Source organism: Lepidochelys kempii, chromosome 8, assembly GCF_965140285.1.
Source record: "Lepidochelys kempii isolate rLepKem1 chromosome 8, rLepKem1.hap1, whole genome shotgun sequence".
Taxonomy (NCBI): Eukaryota; Metazoa; Chordata; order Testudines; family Cheloniidae; genus Lepidochelys; species Lepidochelys kempii.
Genome location: NC_136387.1, coordinates 76,716,457 through 76,737,286, shown reverse-complemented (window position 1 = coordinate 76,737,286; position 20,830 = coordinate 76,716,457). Strand labels below are relative to the sequence as shown.

General features: G+C 41.6%; 1 protein-coding gene across 8 annotated transcripts in view; it reads left to right on the top strand.

Annotated features, from left to right (window-relative positions):
• PKN2 (protein kinase N2) overlaps window positions 1–20,830 on the top strand; it is a 136,166-nt gene that overhangs the window by 40,749 nt on the left and 74,587 nt on the right. For all 8 annotated transcript variants that reach the window (XM_073357145.2, XM_073357144.2, XM_073357141.2 and 5 more), the window contains exon 2: window positions 13,813–14,113. In XM_073357145.2, the coding sequence (XP_073213246.2) occupies window positions 13,813–14,113 (301 nt within the window). The remainder of the gene's footprint in view (window positions 1–13,812; window positions 14,114–20,830) is intronic.

Below are 20,830 nucleotides of genomic sequence, written 5' to 3'. Positions count from 1 at the left end.
AGCCTGTTTCCTCTTGTTTTTTCCTACCCCCCCCCCCAGATGTTCTGGTTTAACTTGGATTTAAACTTGAAGAGTGGTCAGTTTGGATGAGCTATTACCAGCAGGAGAGTGAGTTTGTGTGTGTATGGTTTGGGGGGGATGTGAGAAAACCTGGATTTGTGCAGGAAATAGCCCAACTTGATTGTCATGCACATTGTGTAAAGAGTTGTCACTTTGGATGGGCTATCACCAGCAGGAGAGTGAATTTGTGTGGGGGGGTGGAGGGTGAGAAAACCTGGATTTGTGCTGGAAATGGCCCACCTGATGATCACTTTAGGTAAGCTATTACCAGCAGGACAGTGGGGTGGGAGGAGGTATTGTTTCATATTCTCTGTGTATATATAAAGTCTGCTGCAGTTTCCACGATATGCATCTGAGGAAGTGAGCTGTAGCTCACGAAAGCTTATGCTCTAATAAATTGGTTAGTCTCTAAGGTGTCACAAGTACTCCTTTTCTTTTTTCATCAAGGAGAAGGGTTCTATAAGCCCACATCCTAAATTCTTACCTAAGCGTCTCTTGGTGTTCCACGTGAATCAATCTATCTAGAAGTGTTTTTCTTCTGAAGCCACATAACTCTTCCGCAGGAGTCCTGGATGTTAGAAGGGTGTTGCCCTTCTACTTTGGGTAGGATTGAGCAATTTCAAAGATCCCTAGCTGTTCATCTCCTTTGCGAATAGATCCAAAGGATCCACAATTTCAGCTCAGAGACTGTTGAGATGGATATCTTGTCATTTGCTATGAGACTGCAGGCATTCACCCTCTTCAAAGGGTGATAACACATTCTAGTAGGGCTGCTTCCGTACAGGCTGTGGAAGCACCTACCAAAAGATATCTCCTTTTTTGCATGAAGCTACCAGAGGGAAAAAGAGACACACAGAACCAATAACCAGTTGTAGCTCATGGAGTCTGTGTTCCAGCCCAGTTTTAGAACAGCTTAGTCTCCTCTTGCTTGTGCCGGCTAACGGTGGTTCAGCTATTCTTTATCCCTGCACCCTCTTGCCCCGACACATAACCTGGGAGGGAGAGAGTAGGAAATAGCTATGCAGACTCTATAGCCAGTGAGGACTCCTCCATATTATGGTAATCCTCATCAGGGAATGTGTGGGTGGTTTCTGTTGCCTGCTTGAACAGAGTGGAATTGCCGTTGGCACTAAGGCTTTGGACCTTCAGGTGTGTGTTCATGAATGCATTTTATTTCTTTGTCAGCATGACACTCTGCAATAAAAGCAGCATTTTGTAAAACATGACATCTTGCCCCTTGTGGAAAGCACTTTACATTATTATATTCCAACAGCTCAAAGTTTGGATCCTTTGAATTTTCCTGGGCTTTTAAAATCAAGTTATTTGCTGCCTGCAATGATTTCTCTGCTAACCCATTTGTACAGGCTTGACATGGTATACTTGAACTGATGTATCAGAATTGCCAGATGATCCACTTGTGAATTGTGGACCCTTATGTATTAACTAACGTAAAATCCCATGATAAGTAAGCTGTAACTGAGTGTCTTATCACCTTACTTGTTACGTTGTTGCACGGTGGTTGAATTTGAGTAAAAGTCCACTAACAAAATGATCTTTTCCATTTAATACAAGTAGATCTATGCCAGCCTTGGACCAAAGGCAAACGGGAATCTCTTAAAGTTGCTGTGGTGCATATGCATTCTTTTTGCATTTGCTGTATATCTTGTACTTGGCTACTGTATCATCAGTGATGGCATTTATAGAATCATAGACTTTAAGGTCAGAAGGGACCATTATGATCGTCTAGTCTGACCTCCTGCACAATGCAGGCCACAGAATCTCACCCACCCACTCCCGTAACAAATCCCCTGACTTATGTCCGAGCTATTGAAGTCATCAAATCATGGTTTAAGGACTTCAAAGTGCAGAGAATCCTCCAGCAAGTGACCCGTGCCCCACGCTGCAGAGGAAGGCGAAAAACCCGCAGGGCCTCTGCCAATCTACTCTGGAGGAAAATTCCTTCCTGATCCCAAATATGGCGATCAGCTTAACCCTGAGCCTGTGGGCAAGACTCACCACCCAGCACCCAGGAAAGAATTCTCTGTAGTAACTCAGATCCCATCCTATCTAGCGTCCCATCACAGGCCATTGGGCATATTTACCACTAATAGTCAAAGATCAATTAATTGCGAAAATTAGGCTATTCCGTCTCCTCCATAAACTTATCAAGCTTAGTCTTGAAACCAGATATGTCTTTTGCCTCCACTGCTCCCCTTAGAAGGCTATTCCAGAACTTCACTCCTCTGATGGTTAGAAACCTTCATCTAATTTCAAGTCTAAGCTTCCTGATGGCCAGTTTATATCCATTTGTTCTTGTGTCCACATTGGTACGGATCTTAAATAATTCCTCTCCCTCCCTGGTATTTATCCCTCTGATATATTTATAGAGAGAAATCCTATTTCCCCCTCAGCCTTCTTTTGCTTCAGCTAAACAAGCCAAGCTCTTGGTCTTATGAAAGGAGACTGGTTTTCCATTCCTCAGATCATCCTGGCAGCCCTTCTCTGTACCTGTTCCAGTTTGAATTCATCCTTCTTAAACATGGGAGACCAGAACTGCACACAATATTCCAGATGAGGTCTCACCAGTGCCTTGTATAACAGTACTAACACTTCCTTATCTCTACTGGAAATACCTCGCCTGATGCATCCCAAGTCCACATTAGCTTTTTTAACAGCCATATCAGACTGGCGGCTCACAGTCATCCTGTAATCAACCAATACTCTGAGGTCGTCGTCATCCTCCTCCTCTGTTACTTCCTCGTCATGCGTCCCCAGTTTATAACAAAAACTCTTGTTGTTAATCTCTAAATGCATGACCTTGCACTTTTCACTATTAAATTTCATCCTATTGCTATTACTCCAGTTTACAAGGTCATCCAGATCTTCCTGTAGGATATCCCGGTCCCTCTCTGTATTGGCAATACCTCCCAGCTTCGTGTCATCCGCAAACTTTATTAGCACATTCCTACTTTTTCTGCCAAGGTCAGTAATAAAAAGATTAAATAAGATTGGTCCCAAAACCTATCCCTGAGGAACTCCACTAGTAACCTCCTTCCAGCCTGACAGTTCACCTTTCAGTATGACCCATTGTAGTCTCCCCTTTAACTAGTTCCGTATCCACCTTTCAGTTTTCATATTGATCCCCATCTTTTCCAATTTGGCTAATAATTCCCCATGTGGACCCGTATCAAATGCCTTACTGAAATAGAGGTAATTTAGATCCACTGCGCTTCCTTTGTCTAAAAAATTTGTTACCTTCTCAAAGAAGGAGATCAGGTTGGTTTGGCAAGATCTACCTTTTGTAAAACCATGTTGTATTTTGTCCCAATTACCATTGATCTCAATGTCCTTAACTACTTTCTCCTTCAAAATTTTTTCCAAGACCTTGCATATTACAGATGTCAAACTAACATGCCTGTAGTTACCCGGATCACTTTTTTTTCTCTTTCTTAAAAGTAGGAACTATGTTAGCAATTCTCCAGTCATACGGTACAAGCCCTGAGTTTACAAATTCATTAAAAATTCTTGCTAATGGGCTTGCAATTTCATGTGCCAGTTCCTTTAATATTCTTGGATGAAGATTATCTGGCCTCCCCGATTTAGTCCCATTAAACTGTTCGAGTTTGGCTTCTACCTCAGATGTGGTAATATCTACCTCCATATCCTCATTCCCATTTGTCATCCTACCATTATCCCTAAGCTCCTCATTAAAGACTGAGGCAAAGGATTTGTTTAGATATTGGGCTATGCCTAGATTATCCTTAACCTCCACTCCATCCTCGGTATTTAGCGATCCCACTTCTTCTTTCTTTGTTTTCCTCTTATTTATATGGCTATAGAACCTTTTACTGTTAGTTTTAATTCTCTTTGCAAGGTCCAAATCTACATAGTTTTTGGCCTTTCTCACTTTATCCCTACATGTTCTAACCTCAGTAAGGTAGCTTTCCTTGCTGATTCCTCACATCTTCCACTCCTTGTATGCTTTCTGCTTTTTCTTAATCACCTCTCTGAGATGCTTGCTCATCCAGTTAAGTCTACAACTCCTGCCTATGAGTTTTTTTCCCCTTTCTTGAGATGCAGGCTTTTGATAGTTTCTACAACCTTGACTTGAAGTAATTCCAGGCCTCCTCCGCCTTTAGATCCACAAGTTCTTCAGTCCAATCCACTTCCCTAACTAATTTCCTTAATTTTTTAAAGTTAGCCCTTTTGAAATCAAAAACCCTAGTCACAGATCTATTTTTGTGTATCCTTCCATTTAGTTTGAACTGAATTAGCTCATGATCTCTCGAACCAAGGTTGTCCCCTACAACCATTTCTTCTATGAGGTCCTCACTACTCACCAAAACCAAATCTAAAATGGTATCCCTTCTTGTTGGTTCAGCAACTACTTGGTGAAGGAATCTATCAGCTGTCACATCCAGGAAAATCTGAGCCCTGTTGTTATTACTAGCACTTGTCCTCCAGTCTGTATCTGGGAAGTTAGTCTCCCATGATCACACAATTCCCATTAGTATTTACTTCATTAAAAGCATTAAAGAAGTCTCTATCCATATCCAAATTGGATCCCAGTGGTCTATAGCTCACCCCAAGCACTATCCCAGAGGAGGCTCTAGTAGCTTTCTTCCCCAGTGTGATTTTTTCCCAGACAGACTCTCTTATCCGTTCCATCACTACTTCTTTCTTTACACTCTACCTCATCATTGATATACTTACCAAGAATATAGGACATCTTGGACTCTATTGTTATGCTTATTAGTAACAAGATGGGCGCTGTGAATTGTTTAGCATTGGGATACACAGTCACGCTGGGCCAAATTTAGAGGTGATGCATAAAGTGGTGTAAATTAAACTATCTTACACTACTGTAGGCTTAGCCGTATTCACACCCATTCTACTGATTGTTGAGTTGTTCTGATTTACACACTGAAGAGTCAGAAGAAGGTGTATAATTTTAAAGTTGCCCTCACTCTACTTTTAACACTTAAGAAACCCTTCAGCTATTTTGAGAATCCCATGGAACATTGAAGGACTTGTCAAAGAACTGGCTAGTCCAGTGGTTTTCAGATGACGGGTTGCGACCCAAAACTGGGTCGTGGAATGTAAAACTGGGTCGCGGCAACTCTGGTCAGTGCTGCTGACTGGGCCGTCAAAAGTCCCATCGGTGGAGCTGCCCGTCTAAGGCAGGCTAGTCCCTGCTTGTTCTGACACTGTGCTGTGCCCCAGAAGTTGCCAGCAGCAGGTCTGGCTCCTAGGTGGAGGGGGCCATGGGGCTCCGCACACTGCTTCCACCCTGAGCATGGGCTCTGCACTCCCATTGGCCAGTTCCACAAACCTGGAGCCCCTTCCTGCACCCCAAATCCATCCATCCTCATCCCCAGCCCCACCCCAGAACCTGCACCCCCAGCGCAGAGCCCTGACCCCCTCCCGCACCCCAATCCCCAGCCCTGAGTCCCCCCCAAACCTGGAGCCCTCTCCTGCACCCCAAACTCCTCATCTCTGGCCTCACCCCCATCTTGTCCACTTTCCCCAGGTCCCTTTCTGCAAAACTGTCACTTAGCCAGTCAGTCCCCAGCCTGTAGCAGTCAGTGCATGCGATTCTTCCATCCTAAGTGCAGGACTCTCTACTTCTCCTTGTTGAACCTCGTCAGATTTCTTTTAGCCCAATTCTCCAATTTGTCTAGGTCACTTTGGACCCTATCCCTACCCTCCATCTTATCTACCTCTCCCCCAAGCTTAGTGTCATCCGCGAACTTGCTGAGGGGTGCAATCCATCCCATCATCCAGATCATTAATGAAGTTGTTGAACAAAACTGGCCCCAGGACAGACCCCTGGGGCACTCCACTTGATACCGGCTGCCAACTACACATCGAGCCATTGATCACTACCCTTTGAGCCCGATGATCTAATCAGCTTTCTATCCACTTTGTACTCCATTCATCCAATCCATACATTTTTAACTTTCTGGTAAAAATACTGTGGGAGACCATATTTTAAGCTTTGCTAAAGTCAAGATATATCATATCCACCACTTTCCCCATATGCACAGAGCCAGTTATCTCATCATAGAAGGCAATCAGATTGGTCAGGCATGACTTGCTCTTGGTGAATCCATATTGACTGTTCCTGATCACCTTCCTCTCCTCCAAGTGCTTCAAAATGGATTCCTTGAAGATCTGCTCTATGATTTTTCCACCGACGGAAGTGAGGCTGAGCAGTCTGTAGTTCCCCCAGATTCTCCTTCTTCCCTTTTTTAAAGATGGACACTATATTTGCCTTTTTCCAATCATCCGGGACCTCCCCCGATCGCCATGAGTTTTCAAAGATAATGGCTAATGGGTCTGCAGTCACATCAGTGAACTCCCTCAGCACCCTTGAATGCATTAGATCCGACCCCCATGGACTTGTGCTTGTCCAGCTTTTCTAAATAGTCCTTAACCTGTTCTTTCACACTACATGTTTCTAGATCTAACTTCTACAATTAATTTATTTTATGACTACTTTGTTTTGAGGACCTAGGTTTTTTTAAATGGCTACATATTGTATGTACATTCCTTGCAAATAGATCTTAGCATACTTTGGGTGCTAATGTTACATTGTTTATATAATACTTACTTTTGACATTTACTACCTGTTTTCCCCTCCAGTGAACTTTGTAAATTTCAGAATAGGACTTTATGCTCTGAAGTGCAGTAGAGATCAACTTATTTCTGTTTATTTTAATTTTATTTCTAGGATGCTCATGACTATAGTAAATGGACTGTGTTTGGCTAGAAAGCCAAGTGCAAATTAATGTATTTGGTGGTGGTGGTGGTGGTAGGGGAACAACCCAAAGAAAATGCTGTATTTTGATGTGGTTTTTTTTTTAAGAGCCAGAGGACTGTATGTTAAATCTTGAGATTAACTGTTACACTACTAGATTTCTATGCCCTGTGGTGAATTCGGAAACCAGGGATCACGGTGTAATTTTTAGATTCACTCTCTACATAAATACAAGCAAGTGCCTGAAACAAAACTTGCATAGTAATTACATAAAATAGTCACCAAAATGTGGCTGGTTGCTTCCTTTTCCAGGTACCAACTGTTCCTATCCTCCACAATGGCCATAAGTATTTGTATTAAATCTTGATAGCAATTATTTAGTACTCTGGCAGATAATGTGGATTCCTCACATACCTACATATACAACTATGCTATAGTCACATTGTGTATGCATAATGAATCTGTCCTACTGATCTTATTTTAGTTTGTACTAGGATAAGTTGTTTCTCCACAAGTCAGACAAGTTTCTTGTGCACTGTACAGTACAACTACATTTGCATGAACTTCCTTGAGTTGCTTAAGCAATTAAACAATGAAAAATTGTGCTTATCTGTTGTTCTTCTGTCCCATGCATACTCATCAACAAATCCAAGGCAAGATGGTGATTCTTGCTACTCTTATTATTTAGGAGGTGCTTCTTTTTACAAAAATGGCAGCTAATGCCTGGATTTTATTTAGGCTGGAAGTATTCTGGTAAAAGGTGTTTTTTGTTGTTGTTTTTGTTTTTAAGTGGGTTAGTGTATTTGTACAGAGGAGAACCTGCATATAATTTTAACAAGTTGTAGTTGAGTCTGTTTCTGTAGCTTTATAGTACACCTATGCCCCGTATCCTTCCCTATTCCCCCCCCCCCCCCGCACCCAAGAGTATAAAAGACAGAATGTCCCTGACCACCTTTCACTTGGCAGCAAGACAAACTCAGCAGTGTCTGTCTGTCATCCTGTAATGCCCTGTCATCAAATCAATTTTGTAACTATTAGTAATTACTAGAACTACTGTAGATACACTTTTCTGCCCTGTTTGCAGCCTCATCTTTATTTTATTTCTTTCCTTCTTCTGACTATTAGTTGGTGCCTAGGCACCTTTCTGCTTAATGGCCAAACCTAAGCCCTCCAGTTTCAAGCCATGCCTGTTGTATGACAGAGATATTCCTCTAACCAGTGGACACAGACTGCCTCTTCTGTTTGGGCAAGAGTCACTTTCCAGACTGTTGGTCTGTGTGCTCATCTATCTTCACTGAGTGGAGCTCACTTTTCCAAATATACTTTTCTAAAGATCTGTCTGCTGGTGCAGTCAATGAAGAAAGTGTCTGATTTGGAAAGACATTTCTCTAATTCAGAAAAGGAACTCTCCCTCCTAAAGATTCACTTTTTCAGTGCCCTTATAAATAGGGACTCTACCCTTGAAGACTTCTATTGCTGGTAATGAGAGAGAGTCTCCAACTACTTTAGTCAGCTGCTCTCTGTTCTCCAGACCAATTTTGGCACTGGCTGGGAGCTCATTGCCAAATTCTGGTACCACCTCCATCACATTAAAGCAAGGCAGATCTGAACTCTGCTTTAAGGGTGACTCATGGCACCAATCCTCTTCTCTGCAATGGGAGAGATCAGAGGTATTAACAGAATGTCATGGACCCTCCTGACTCTTCTAAGTCACAAGTTCAGAGGCCTGATTGCACCGGACAGGCTAGTGGGGCTGATTCTTTGCCTCACCTGGCAGAGCGGAACTTCCAGCACTGAAGCCTTCTACCAGCAAAGACTCCTCACTGGCACATACCAGATCTAGTAACGAGGGTGTGCCTGAATCCTTAATGATACCAGCAGATCTGTTTCTGACTTCTGAGGTTGAGGACCCAGCACCAGCCTCAGTACTGATGCCATTGGCACAGATCTCTCCGGCACCAGAAGAATTTTGGTACTGGTAATCTCCTATCCTACCACTTATAGGTTGGCAATATTTCTAGAATGTATTTACTACTACTCTCTCTTCCTTCCCTGTTCTCTCACTCGCTTTCTAGAGTCAAGCAGAGACCCTTCGCTTGACATCCATTTACTTTCTCCTCGCAGGAATTACTCTAGTGCAGCAACCCCCAGATCACACTCAAAATCACTGCCATCAGATTTTGAGGGCCCTCCACCCAGATTTCCTGACATGCCTTGAAAAACATCATCTTGGGCCTTTTCAGTCTTACCCCTCTAACTTACCACTTTGGCCTTTCTGGGCATTCTGGGGGGCCCTGTCTAGATCTAGGAGTTGCACTCTCATTCTTCCTACAAACCTAGGTTGCCTTCATCAGTTAGGTTCCTGAATAGACCATTCAATGAGGTAGACCTCCCTAGGGAATGATAGAGAGAACAACATGAGGAGGAGGCAGAGGCTCAGGATGTAGAGGTAGAAGATATTGTTGGGCTTTTTAAACATCCAGAAGAGACTTCCCTCAACCCTTTCTCTGAACAATCTGCATTCCTCTGGTAGGGATGTAAATGTTAGCTGGTAAGCATTAGTCTTACCGGTTAACCTGCCTTAACTGTTAAACCCACGGGCCAGCCGGCCCAGCAGCCCTGCACTGGCCAGCCCCAGCGGCTGGAGCAGCCCTTTAATTGGTTAACCATTTAAACAAAATATTTTAATCGTTTAAACAGTTAAATTTTTTTAAACTATATTTACATCCTTATCCTCTGGTGATATCCACTACAATACTATTATCTGACAACTTCAAGTCCTTTCAGGAATACTAGGAAGGACAGCAGACACAGGACACGCAATTATCTGTGGTACAGGAAAAAGCACATACACTTTGTTCACCATTCTACTTTCCCTGGCAGATTGACAATGTCAATAAATGAAGGAGTTCTAGAGCGCACAAAACACCTTTGGCAAACTCCAGCCTTTACTTTCTGCACTGAAACAATCAGAGAAAACATACCATGTCTCCTTTCCACCACCACGCCACTCTAAGGACGTCTACTTGCATCTGACTCCCAGATCTAGCAGTATCTGCAGCATAGGAGAAATCTGAGAAGACAGGACTACCTAAAACCACTCAAGGACAAAAGATCCCAAGAGACTTTGACCTCTAAGCAGAAAGGCCTGCCTCTCAGTGTCTTCCAACTGTGAATAAGCAGCTATCAAGCCCTAGTCTTTAAATATGACTACAGGACCTGGGACAAAGAGTGTCATCATTCACTGACAAGGTCCCACAGGAAGTGAGGGCTGTCTTGAGATCCATCATTTCAGAGGGAGTTTGAAAGTTAGACAGAACTTTCCGCCAATTAGTCCTGGATGACCCTGATACAGCAGCCTGTTCAGTGGTCCTAGGCTTTGCCAAGAAGAGGGTAGTCCTGGGGATTCCTAAAGAGGTCCAAACAGATATTGAAGACCTTTCCTTCAAAGGGCCAGACCTGTTTAGTTGCTTCACAAATGAGTTGTTACATACCCTAAGGGACTCTAGGGCTACACTGAGATTCTTGGGTATCTGTACACCTGCAACTAGGAGGAAACCTGAGGCCCGGTTCAGACAGAGAACTTCCTCCTGTCAGCAACAGAGGGCTGCTGACTACACTTCTATAGGAAGTCATGCTTCTCCCACATGAGCCCTGTCTTCTTCCTCTACTACCTTCACTGCATTATCTTCCATATGGCAGGTTGAAGTTGAGGAGTTTTCTGTCTGCTCCGTTTTTGATTTCTGCCTTTTGCATATCTCTTAAACCTGGGCTGTAATTACTTCAGTTCAATGGGTATAGGAGATTATTACAGAAGGCCACTCCATACCGGTCTAGTCCTTGCCCCATACCCAATCCCTGATCCCTCTTCAGAAATGCATCTTCCAAGAGAAAGCTGAACGAGGAAGTGGGTTCCTTACTACAACCTAGAAGCAACAGAAGTAGTACCCAGATGTTCAGAGGGTAGGGAAGGATTTCTGTTCCCACTACTACTTATTCCCAGAAGAAACTATCAGGTACCTGAAGTGACTACACAAATTCATATGCTGATTTAAATTAAGAATGGTGACACCAGCCTTCATCATATCCTCTCTAGAAGCTCAGATTGGTTTACGCCTCTCAACTTCAGGACACTTATTGTCACACAGCGATTCATCCAGGGTACAGAAAATTTATTCCACCGCATGCAATTTACTCACTCCATCAGTCTGAGAGTGAATGATAAATAATAATCTCACTCCAACAAAATCCATAGAATTTATAGGGGATCTTCTAGATTCTAAGTCAACAAAGGCAAAATCCCTCTAGACAGATTTCAGTCAATCATACCCATCATCTCCAGCTTCAGGTATAATCTTGAAAGAGCAACAAGAAACTCTCAAATTATTGTATCACATGGCATCATGCACTTATGAGATGCCTCTGCGTGGCTGAGGTATGTTTTCCAACCACCAAACTTAACTTATAAGAGTTGGAACCATACAAGTTTCCCTGAACTGGTAGACAAACCCACAGATAGTTGCAAAGGAGTACCATTCTGCACCACAACCTCCCATGGTGATGCTGATTATAGTCCCCTCCCAACCAGCCATGGAGGCATCTATCAAAACCGCCTACAAATTCAAAGCAGTGTAGTCCTGGAGAGAGTTCTTGCTCCATTACAATGTACTCAAACTCTGGGTTATTCAGCTAACTTCCAGAGTTTTCCACCATTCTTGAAAAGAACAGTGGAGATCCTGACAGATAATGTCTCCATTGTAGTATAACAATAGCTGTGTGAGTGCGTGTGTGTGTGTGCAAATGTTGCCATGTTCACAGGATAACTCCCATGATTCTTCACCTACTAGGAGCAAACAGCTATCTGGCAGATTACTTCAGCAGAAAGTATTCAGCCAGCCATGAGTGGTGACTAATAGATTCCATTCTCAAGCTTTTATTCCACAGATAGGGCTCCCTGTGATAGATCTATTTTTGCCACCTGCAAGAACAAAAAATTTGTCTTCTGCATCAGAGAATTTACCATGCCAGAGTCCCTCCACAATGCTTCTCATCCCTTTTTCTGTTTTAATTCCAGTCACTCTAATACACAAGCTCATAAGACCTCTGTTTCTCCAATCTGCAGGATTTACTGTCAAGGCCAAATTATCCATCCATGTCTCCATCCCTGTACCTGTTTGGAAGTTGGCTGAATGAGCCCACAGAGAGGCTGTCTTGGACTTGTAGAACAATCCCTGACACAAAGAAGGAAACCCTTTACAAGATCAGTCTACTGATGAAAGTGGAAGAGATCTTGTATCTGGCTTCACAACAAGGTCTGGATCCATTGCAAACTTCTGTTCCCAAGATTCTGGATTGCATCCTCCACCTCAGGCTACAGGGCCTCACCATCCGCTCCATTAGAGTCCATTTAGCTGCCGTTTCAGCCGGTCGCCTTCACATTCAGAATTCTATGTTCTTTCATCCCACTGTTTAAAAATTTCTTTAAAAAATGGTTCACACCTGTCATTCCATTAAATAGCCTTTCCCATCCTTGGAACTTAAAATAGTTCTTACGGAACATCCCCACCGCATTTAACCCTTATCCAAATGCTTTCTTTCCGTTAGGGAGAGCTTTAGAATGTTAAACCATTTCTTCCCAGAGATTATCCAAGTGGATCAATCTGTTACTAACTAGCAGATATACACCTTCCTTCAACAGTCAGGGCTCCCTTTCAACAACAGCCTTGGAAACCTCTTTAGCATACCTATGAAATATTCCTGTATCGGACATCTGCAGGATAGCTACTTACAGCTCAGTAACATACTGTTACTAAATGTTATGCCCTGGATTTGGAGACTAGATCAGATTCCAAATTAGTAGATCAATTCTGCAATCGTTATTTAGCTAGCTGTAGATAAAGACTCCTTAGACCCTCCTCCTATTAATCTGGGAACTAATAGCTAGTTATCATAAGGAGGGGATCTACATGGATAAAGACTCAGTCTTACTTTACGGTAACTGGTTCTTTGAACTATTTTGTCGGTGTGGCATCCGCAACCTGCACTCCATTCCTGTTCCTTCCGAATCCATCTTTACTGGGTTTCTGAATTAGCAAGGGAACTGAAATTGTGAGGGCTGCTTTGCTCTGTATACCCAAGGTGAATGGGGCATGAGGGTATGCAGGGTACAGGCACAGCCCCAGCGAATACATGTAGAATAAGTAGGATCCACACAAACAAAATATTTTGAACCACACTTGTAATTTAAATAACTATTTTGTATGTCACTCTCCACTCCTATGCTTTACAGGAACTTATTTTGATCAATTATTCTTCATACTTTCATCTCCTCCTCTGCCCATCTATCTATGCCAAGAAAGGAAGTTGCAACTTTTATTTCATGTTTTAAATCCTGCTAAATAAAAATTTAAAAGAAGCAAATCAGAAAGAGAAACTTGCATTTGAGTAACATATGTTCCAAAATACCTAGTATCTATAAACACTGCAGTGTTTCTTTAAGCCTATGAAATGGTTGCTCTATTTGTTTTGTTTTGTTTTTCAGTACTTTTAAATAGGGTAACTACTGAAATTCTAAGTAAATGTATAGGAATTCTTCTTTGTTACTAACTGTAAGAATTAAATGTTACTGCTTAGATCCACTTAGTCTACTAAAACTCTCAATTAAATCTGGAAAAAATACAGATGTTGGCTCCAAGGCAAGGCATGTGTGCATGACAAATCCAGAGGTATTTAAGTCTCTTTCCATTAAAAAAAAAAAAAAAAGGGCAGGGTAAAGGTGTCACTAGACTTAAAACAAATCTGTTACTTGTAAAGCATAACTTCAGTGAACTTTTACAATTTTATGGGCTTGTTGATTTGTCGGGGCAGCATGACAGAGAAATATTTAGTAAACGGCTTCTCAAGGTGAGTGTCTAACATATTCTGGATATAAGCCTAGTGTTTTTAGTCATGCAAGCAGCTAACCTCTGGTTATGCTTTTCTTTTCCCTGTAGGGGGATGCCCGAAGTCTTCTAGTCTCGGAAAATGTAAGCATTGGCCAAAAATTGGACTTCTCAGACACAATGGTACAACAGAAGTTGGATGAAATAAAGGACCAAATCAAACGTGAAATAAGGAAGGAACTTAAAATCAAGGAAGGAGCAGAGAATCTGAGAAAGGTCACAACAGATAAAAAAAACTTGGCTTATGTGGACAACATTTTGAAAAAATCAAACAAGAAATTGGAAGAATTGCATCATAAATTACAGGAATTAAATGCGCACATTGTTGTAACAGATCCAGAAGATGTTACAGGTATAATACAATACTAAAAACTATTATTTTTTTCTCATAGCTTAGACATTTTGTACTTTTATTTACATTGATTTATTTTAAATGAAATCCTCTAATTATAAAGAATTGCTATTGCAACCGGGGTATCAATAGTTTTTTAAAGAATTACCAACCTACATTTATATTTGCCTCACATAATAATTGGAATAGTTTTAGATTCCTTAAGTAAGTTTTAAACTGTAGTCTTTCAGAGGACTGGTGGTCCGCAGAGCAATTGCTTGTGGTCAGGAGACCACTGGCTAGTCATGTAGTGCTTGCAATTACTTCCAGTTACTAAAGTGCTTAAGATGACTGCCAAAATTATAAAAATAATTTCCTAATATTGCTTTTCCATGTAGTTTCCCCAAGGAATGTTATGTGATTGCAAATGGGTGGGAAAGTGGTACATGAGAGGTGTTTTGTGATTTACATTATGAAAAGGTTTCTGAACCCCTTGCCTTAATAGTTTGAAACTAAAATACTAGTTCTTATTCTGTTCGTTGGCTAACTTACAGTAAAAATGGCTGTTTATCATAATAATTTGAATAAATCTTAGGGATTTTACATATGTGGAAGCTGTCATTAACTGATATTTTAAACTACATTATACTCTAACTTGTATTTTCTGTGAAAGTGCAGGGAGTTGGTATTAATTTTGAAAAATATCAAACTTGGCATTTCAAAATGGAATGTTTTGAAAGTAAACATTCAAACAAATGCCTTTTTCAGTATTGTGAAATGACTTGGATAAGGACAGTATGGTGATTTGACATTAAAATATTGCTAATATGAGTCTGTATAAATATACACATGCCATTGAGGGTGTCTGTTAAGTAACTGTCAACTCTTGAGAAGTTTGGGCAACAGAATAAAAAGAACATATCAATCTTGTTTTAAAGTAGAGGATGCAGTGAGAGTCTTGAAACATACGGGCAGGTGATTTCAGTTTAGTCACGATATCTGAGAATATGGCATGCTGCCAAAGTGCTGAGTTACCCTTGTTAGGCTTGCATAGAGTTCAGTGCATTTTATTATTGGTCTTCCTGCAAGATGCACTCTAACCAAAGAAGGCTGGATGAGAATTACTTTGGAATCTGTGAGGCAGAGGGGTTGCTTCAGGGTGGTTATAAGTATGCTTCAGGGCGAAATGGAAATGTGTACATTTTATGTACGTCTTCTACATGTCACATATATTTAAAAACATATATGTAATTTCTCTCATGAGTTAAGACGTGCAATAATCAAGTAACAGAGCATTGCAGAGAACTGAAGTGGCTGATGATGAGGTGAAGAAATAGATACCTAGATTGCAGGTGGATTCTTGTTTAAAAATCTGTACAGACATAAATTTGGAGGCTTTTTTAAATAGAATGACTTCAGAAGCGGGTGAGTGGAGATATTTGTCACATCCCACTTTCTCTCTTAAATGAAACACTTTAAGAGGGGTCATGTTTTTGAGATTTCCAGTGCTATTTGTCTACAAGAAGAATCATTATATGTATTACAATAGCATCCAAGATTGGGGTCTCATTTTGCTGGATGCTGTACACAAATCAGTCGCTGCAGGTTTTACTCTGCAATTGGTATTTGAAGGGCGCACTATTGGTTTTAAATTTAATTTTTTTTTAAAAAATCAAGGTTTTGAAAGAGCCCTTTTAAATAGTATGTGTTGACTTCAAAAAGTCTTTATTTATTTATTTATTTTTAGTTTTTCTGCTTCTTTGTTGCTCTTGAACATGACAAATACCTTCCCCATCCCTTATTGAATAGCAACAACACTAAACAAACTGGGACCAGTCCCTTCTGTCTCCATTCCCCTTCTTTTCTCTCTTTGCACTCGCTTGCTAGCTTTTTGGTTTTAGTTTCAGCTTCTCTAGGACCAAGTGGCTTTTAGTTGGTAGTAAACATCTTCCATAGGGCCTGGGAAAGAATATGCATACAGCTCTGCTGCAAGAGGAGTTCACCAGTGATGTTTACTAGTGTGTGATTCGGGAAGAATTTAGCAAGAATTTTTAATGAATCTGTAAACTCAGGGGTTGTACCGTATGACTGGAGAATTGCTAACATAGTTCCTATTTTTAAGAAAGGATCCGGGTAACTACAGGCCTGTTAATTTGACATCTGTAGTATGCAAGGTCTTGGAAAAAATTTTGAAGGAGAAAGTAGTTAAGGACATTGAGATCAATGGTAATTGGGACAAAATACAACATGGTTTTACAAAAGGTAGATCTTGCCAAACCAACCTGATCTCCTTCTTTGAGAAGGTAACAGATTTATTAGACAAAGGAAATGCAGTGGATCTAATTTACCTTGATTTCAGTAAGGCATCTGATACGGTTCCACATGGGGAATTATTAGCCAAATTGGAAAAGATGGGGATCAATATGAAAATTGAAAGGTTGATAAGGAACTGGTTAAAGGGGAGACTACAGCGGGTCATACTGAAAGGTGAACTGTCAGGCTGGAAGGAGGTTACTAGTGGAGTTCCTCAGAGACTGGTTTTGGGACCAGTCTTATTTAACCTTTTTATTACTGACCTTGGCAGAAAAAGTAGGAATGTGCTAATAAAGTTTGCGGATGACACGAAGCTGGGAGGTATTGCCAGTACAGAGAGGGACCGGGATATCCTACAGGAAGATCTGGATGACCTTGTAAACTGGAGTAATAGTAAAAGGATGAAATTTAATAGTGAAAAGTGCAAGGTCGCACATTTAGGGATTAATAACAAGAATTTTTGTTATAAACTGGGGGCGCATGACTTGGAAGTAACAGAGGAGGAGAAGGACCTCGGAGTATTGGTTGATCACAGGATGACTATGAGCCGCCAATGTGATATGGCCGTGAAAAAAGCTAATGCGGTCTTGGGATACATCAGGTGAGGTATTTCCAGTAGGGATAAGGAGGTGTTAATACTGTTATACAAGGCACTGGTGAGACCTCATCTGGAATATTGTGTGCAGTTCTGGTCTCCCATGTCTAAGAACGATGAATTCAAACTGGAACAGGTACAGAGAAGGGCTGCTAGGATGATCCGAGGAATGGAAAACCGGTCTTACGAAAGGAGACTCAAAGAGCTTGGCTTCTTTAGCAGAAGCAAAAGAAGGCTGAGGGGAGATATGATTGCTCTCTAGAAATATATCAGAGGGGTAAATACCAGGAAGGGAGAGGAATTATTTAAGATCAGTACCAATGTGGACACAAGAACAAATGGATATAAACTGGCCGTCAGGAAGTTTAGACTTGAAATTAGACTAACATTTCTAACCATCAGGGGAGTGAAGTTCTGGAATAACCTTCCAAAGGGAGCAGTGGAGGCAAAAGACATATCTGGTTTCAAGACTAAGCTTGATAAGTTTATGGAGTATGATGAGAGAGCTTAATTTTCGCAATTAATTAATCTTTGACTGCTAGCGATTAATATGCCCAATGGCCTATGATGGGACACTGGATAGGGTGGGATCTGAGTTACTACAGAGAATTCTTTCCTGGGTGTCTGGCTGGTGAGTCTGACTCACATGCTCAGGGTTTAGCTGATCACCATATTTGGGATCGGGAAGAAATTTTCCTCCAGGGAAGATTGGCAGAGGCCCTGCGGGTTTTTCGCCTTCCTCTGCAGCGTGGGGCACGGGTCACTTGCTGGAGGATTCTCTGCACCTTGAAGTCTTTAAACCATGATTTGAGGACTTCAGTAGCTCAGACATAGGTCAGGGGTTTGTTACAGGAGTGGGTGGGTGAGATTCTGTGGCCTGCGTCGTGCAGGAGGTCAGACTAAAAGATCAGAATGGTCCCTTCTGACCTTAAAGTCTGAGTCTATGAAGTGCAACTGACCATCAACAAAACAGTGTAGCTCATGAGCTGGGTCAGAAGAACCAGGGCAAAGAGTCTGACTCTTCCTTTGATCCCTTCCTGAGAAGGCCAGAGTTATCCAGCAGAGGCTTCCCCATACCTCTTGCTAACAAGTGGCAGTTCCAAAACTATTTGGGCCCTCTTTGTCTTCCATACTGGAGCTTTAAAGTAAAAGACAAAGGAGATGACTCTTCTTTTTTTCCAGCATGAGCCCAGGGAGACTGTGTCCTCGGGTTGCTGCTCTGAAGGTTCTTGCCACAACTACCAACCACAAGATTAATAGGTGTCTGCTTTTACTTGGTGTTAATCTCGCTATTTACTCAGTGCTATTTCTGAATTTTCTTTCTTATTTAATTGCTGTTTTTAAGTCCATACAGAGCTTTTACAGTCTTGATCTTAGTGATTATTTCAGTATTGTCCTATCAAAGTAGGTCATTTTTATATTTTGACAATTACAAATATAGAGTAAATTCCTTGTATCTAGGGGTATGTCTGCATATTTAAGTCTCCTCGAGGAGACGGGGGGAAGGAAATGTTTCTTATGAATTCAATGTATATATCTTCTTGTTCTTAGCTCTAGTTCATATCAGTTATTCCTGTGGAAGCCTTAAATTCTTTAACAACATATTTTACAACCTTTCTGAAGACTAGAAACCTTAAGAATCTTTTGTTAGTGTTTAAGTTGATCATTGAGGAAGAACTTAGAACTAACTTTTATTTATTTTTATAAAATAACTTTTTATTTTATTTTTCTTGTATGCCATTTGCCCTTGTAATTTAAATTAATTTTCTCTGAGCTCCTTCCACATTAATACAGCTGTTAATTCACAGGAACAACCTCCTGCTATCAGTAAATTTCCTTTCTGAAGACTGAGAATCTGATGTGCAGATACAACCTCTTTTGATAATGGATGCACATGGACTAGGTGGTATGCTGGGTTAATGTTAAATTCCTGGCTTTGGTCATAAATTTGTGTTAGTGAGCATCTGTCCATTGCAAAATCAAACTGGTAATCTTTGTCTGAAAGTGTAGCGAAGCGATGACTTACCGGCACAGCGCCTCCTGCTTGTTGTCTTGGGAATTAGCTCTCCAACACACAGAGCGCCTCCTACTGGCCGGTGTCTTGCCTGCCGCTGGCCCACATATCCCTCCCGGACCCTGGTGCCTCTTACCCTGGGGTTCTGCCCTCTGTAGTACCCCCGCTCTGGGTCTCCCCTCCCAGGAGAACCCCAAACCCTCTCACCCACCTTGCCTCAGTGGCTACTGCCAGTCTTCATCTAATCCCCGCTCACTGGGGCAAACTGCAGTCTGTCATGGCAACTCATCACTGACAGGGTGGTTGGACCAGCTGCCTCTGCCTAACCTCGGGCTGCACCTCTGCAAGCCTGGGGCTTTGCCAGGCTGGAGTGCCCTAGCTCCTCCTGCCTTTCCCCAGCACTGCTCTACTCCAGTACCCTGAGCTCCCAGGCTGGAGAGAGACTGACCCAGCTCCTCCCTGAGCCCTTATAACGAGGCTGGATGTGGCCCCAGCTGTGGCTGCTTCCCCAATCAGCCTAGCCTTTTTTCTAGGAGTGGGGTAACTGCCCTGCTACACAAAGGCTCAGATGTATGAACTTTAATATCTATTGAGAGGTAGCTAGACTGTGAAGATCACCACCTTTTTATATTCAGAGGGCTGACTCACTCTCTGTCCTGGATCAAAGGTGTTCTCTCTGCAGTTTTCAAGGAATGCCGATTGTCCAGTTTCTCATCGGGCCTCTTTAAAGGTGCTCACTACCAATCCCAAAATTAATAATCTTTGAGGGTGCTGGGAATCTTTACATCAGATAGCATCTGCTATTCTTAGTTCATTTCAGACTGCAGGGTTATATGGAAACTTATTCTTGGCACAGAAGCTTAGGAGCCACTGTGAGTTCTGCAATAACCATTTGCTAGATGGTGGGGACATCCCACCTTGCACATGGTTGGTAGGGAACTCCCAGTAGTTGCTTAGTTATAGATTAAACTACAGGTTACAACTTTTTCCTGCCCAGTGTTCATGCATTTGGGGGACAGTTGTCCCTTGCCTTTCAGAATATGGGGAGAAGACACCCGGAGATTTGGTGACATGATCTCAAACTGGCCTTGTGAGAGAAGACTTAACAGTTGTGAAAATAGCATTCGCTATGGTCACCATGATCTCTTTGTGGATCTTCAGTCGTGTTTGTGGGTCAGTAAAGTCAAACTCTCCTTTACTTGCTGGATTCAGGGCTCTAGACGTAACTTCCATAGTCCTACTTAAGGATAAAAGAACTGGGTTTTTGCAGGTCAGATTTAGGGTATGTTGATTAAGTGATGTATGGATGACTGCACAGTATCTAAATGCAGTGTGATTCATTAGATAGCGCTGGGACTGGAACTCTGGAGACCCTGGGTTCTTTCTCTGTCTCCGATTTGCTGTGGTAATTTGGGAAAGTCATTTACCTCTTCTTGCATGTTTTCTTATCTATAAAATGGCTGTAAAGATAATCTTTGTAAAGCTTGTCAGGATTTACAGAGGGAAGATGCTATGCAAATGTTATATGGACTCTTATTATGGCACAGTATCTAGCTGTAGCCAGTACTACTATTTATTAGGGCTGTCAAGTGATTAAAAAAATTATCGCACTGTTAGACAATAATGGAATACCATTTATTTAAATATTTGGATATTTTCTACATTTTCAAATATATTGATTTCAATTACAACACAGGATACAAAGTGTACAGTGCTCATTTTATATTTACTTTTTATTACAACCTAGTAAAGCACTTAGTGCAATCTCCTTACTATGAAAGTTGAACTTACAAATGTAGAATTATGTACAAAAAAT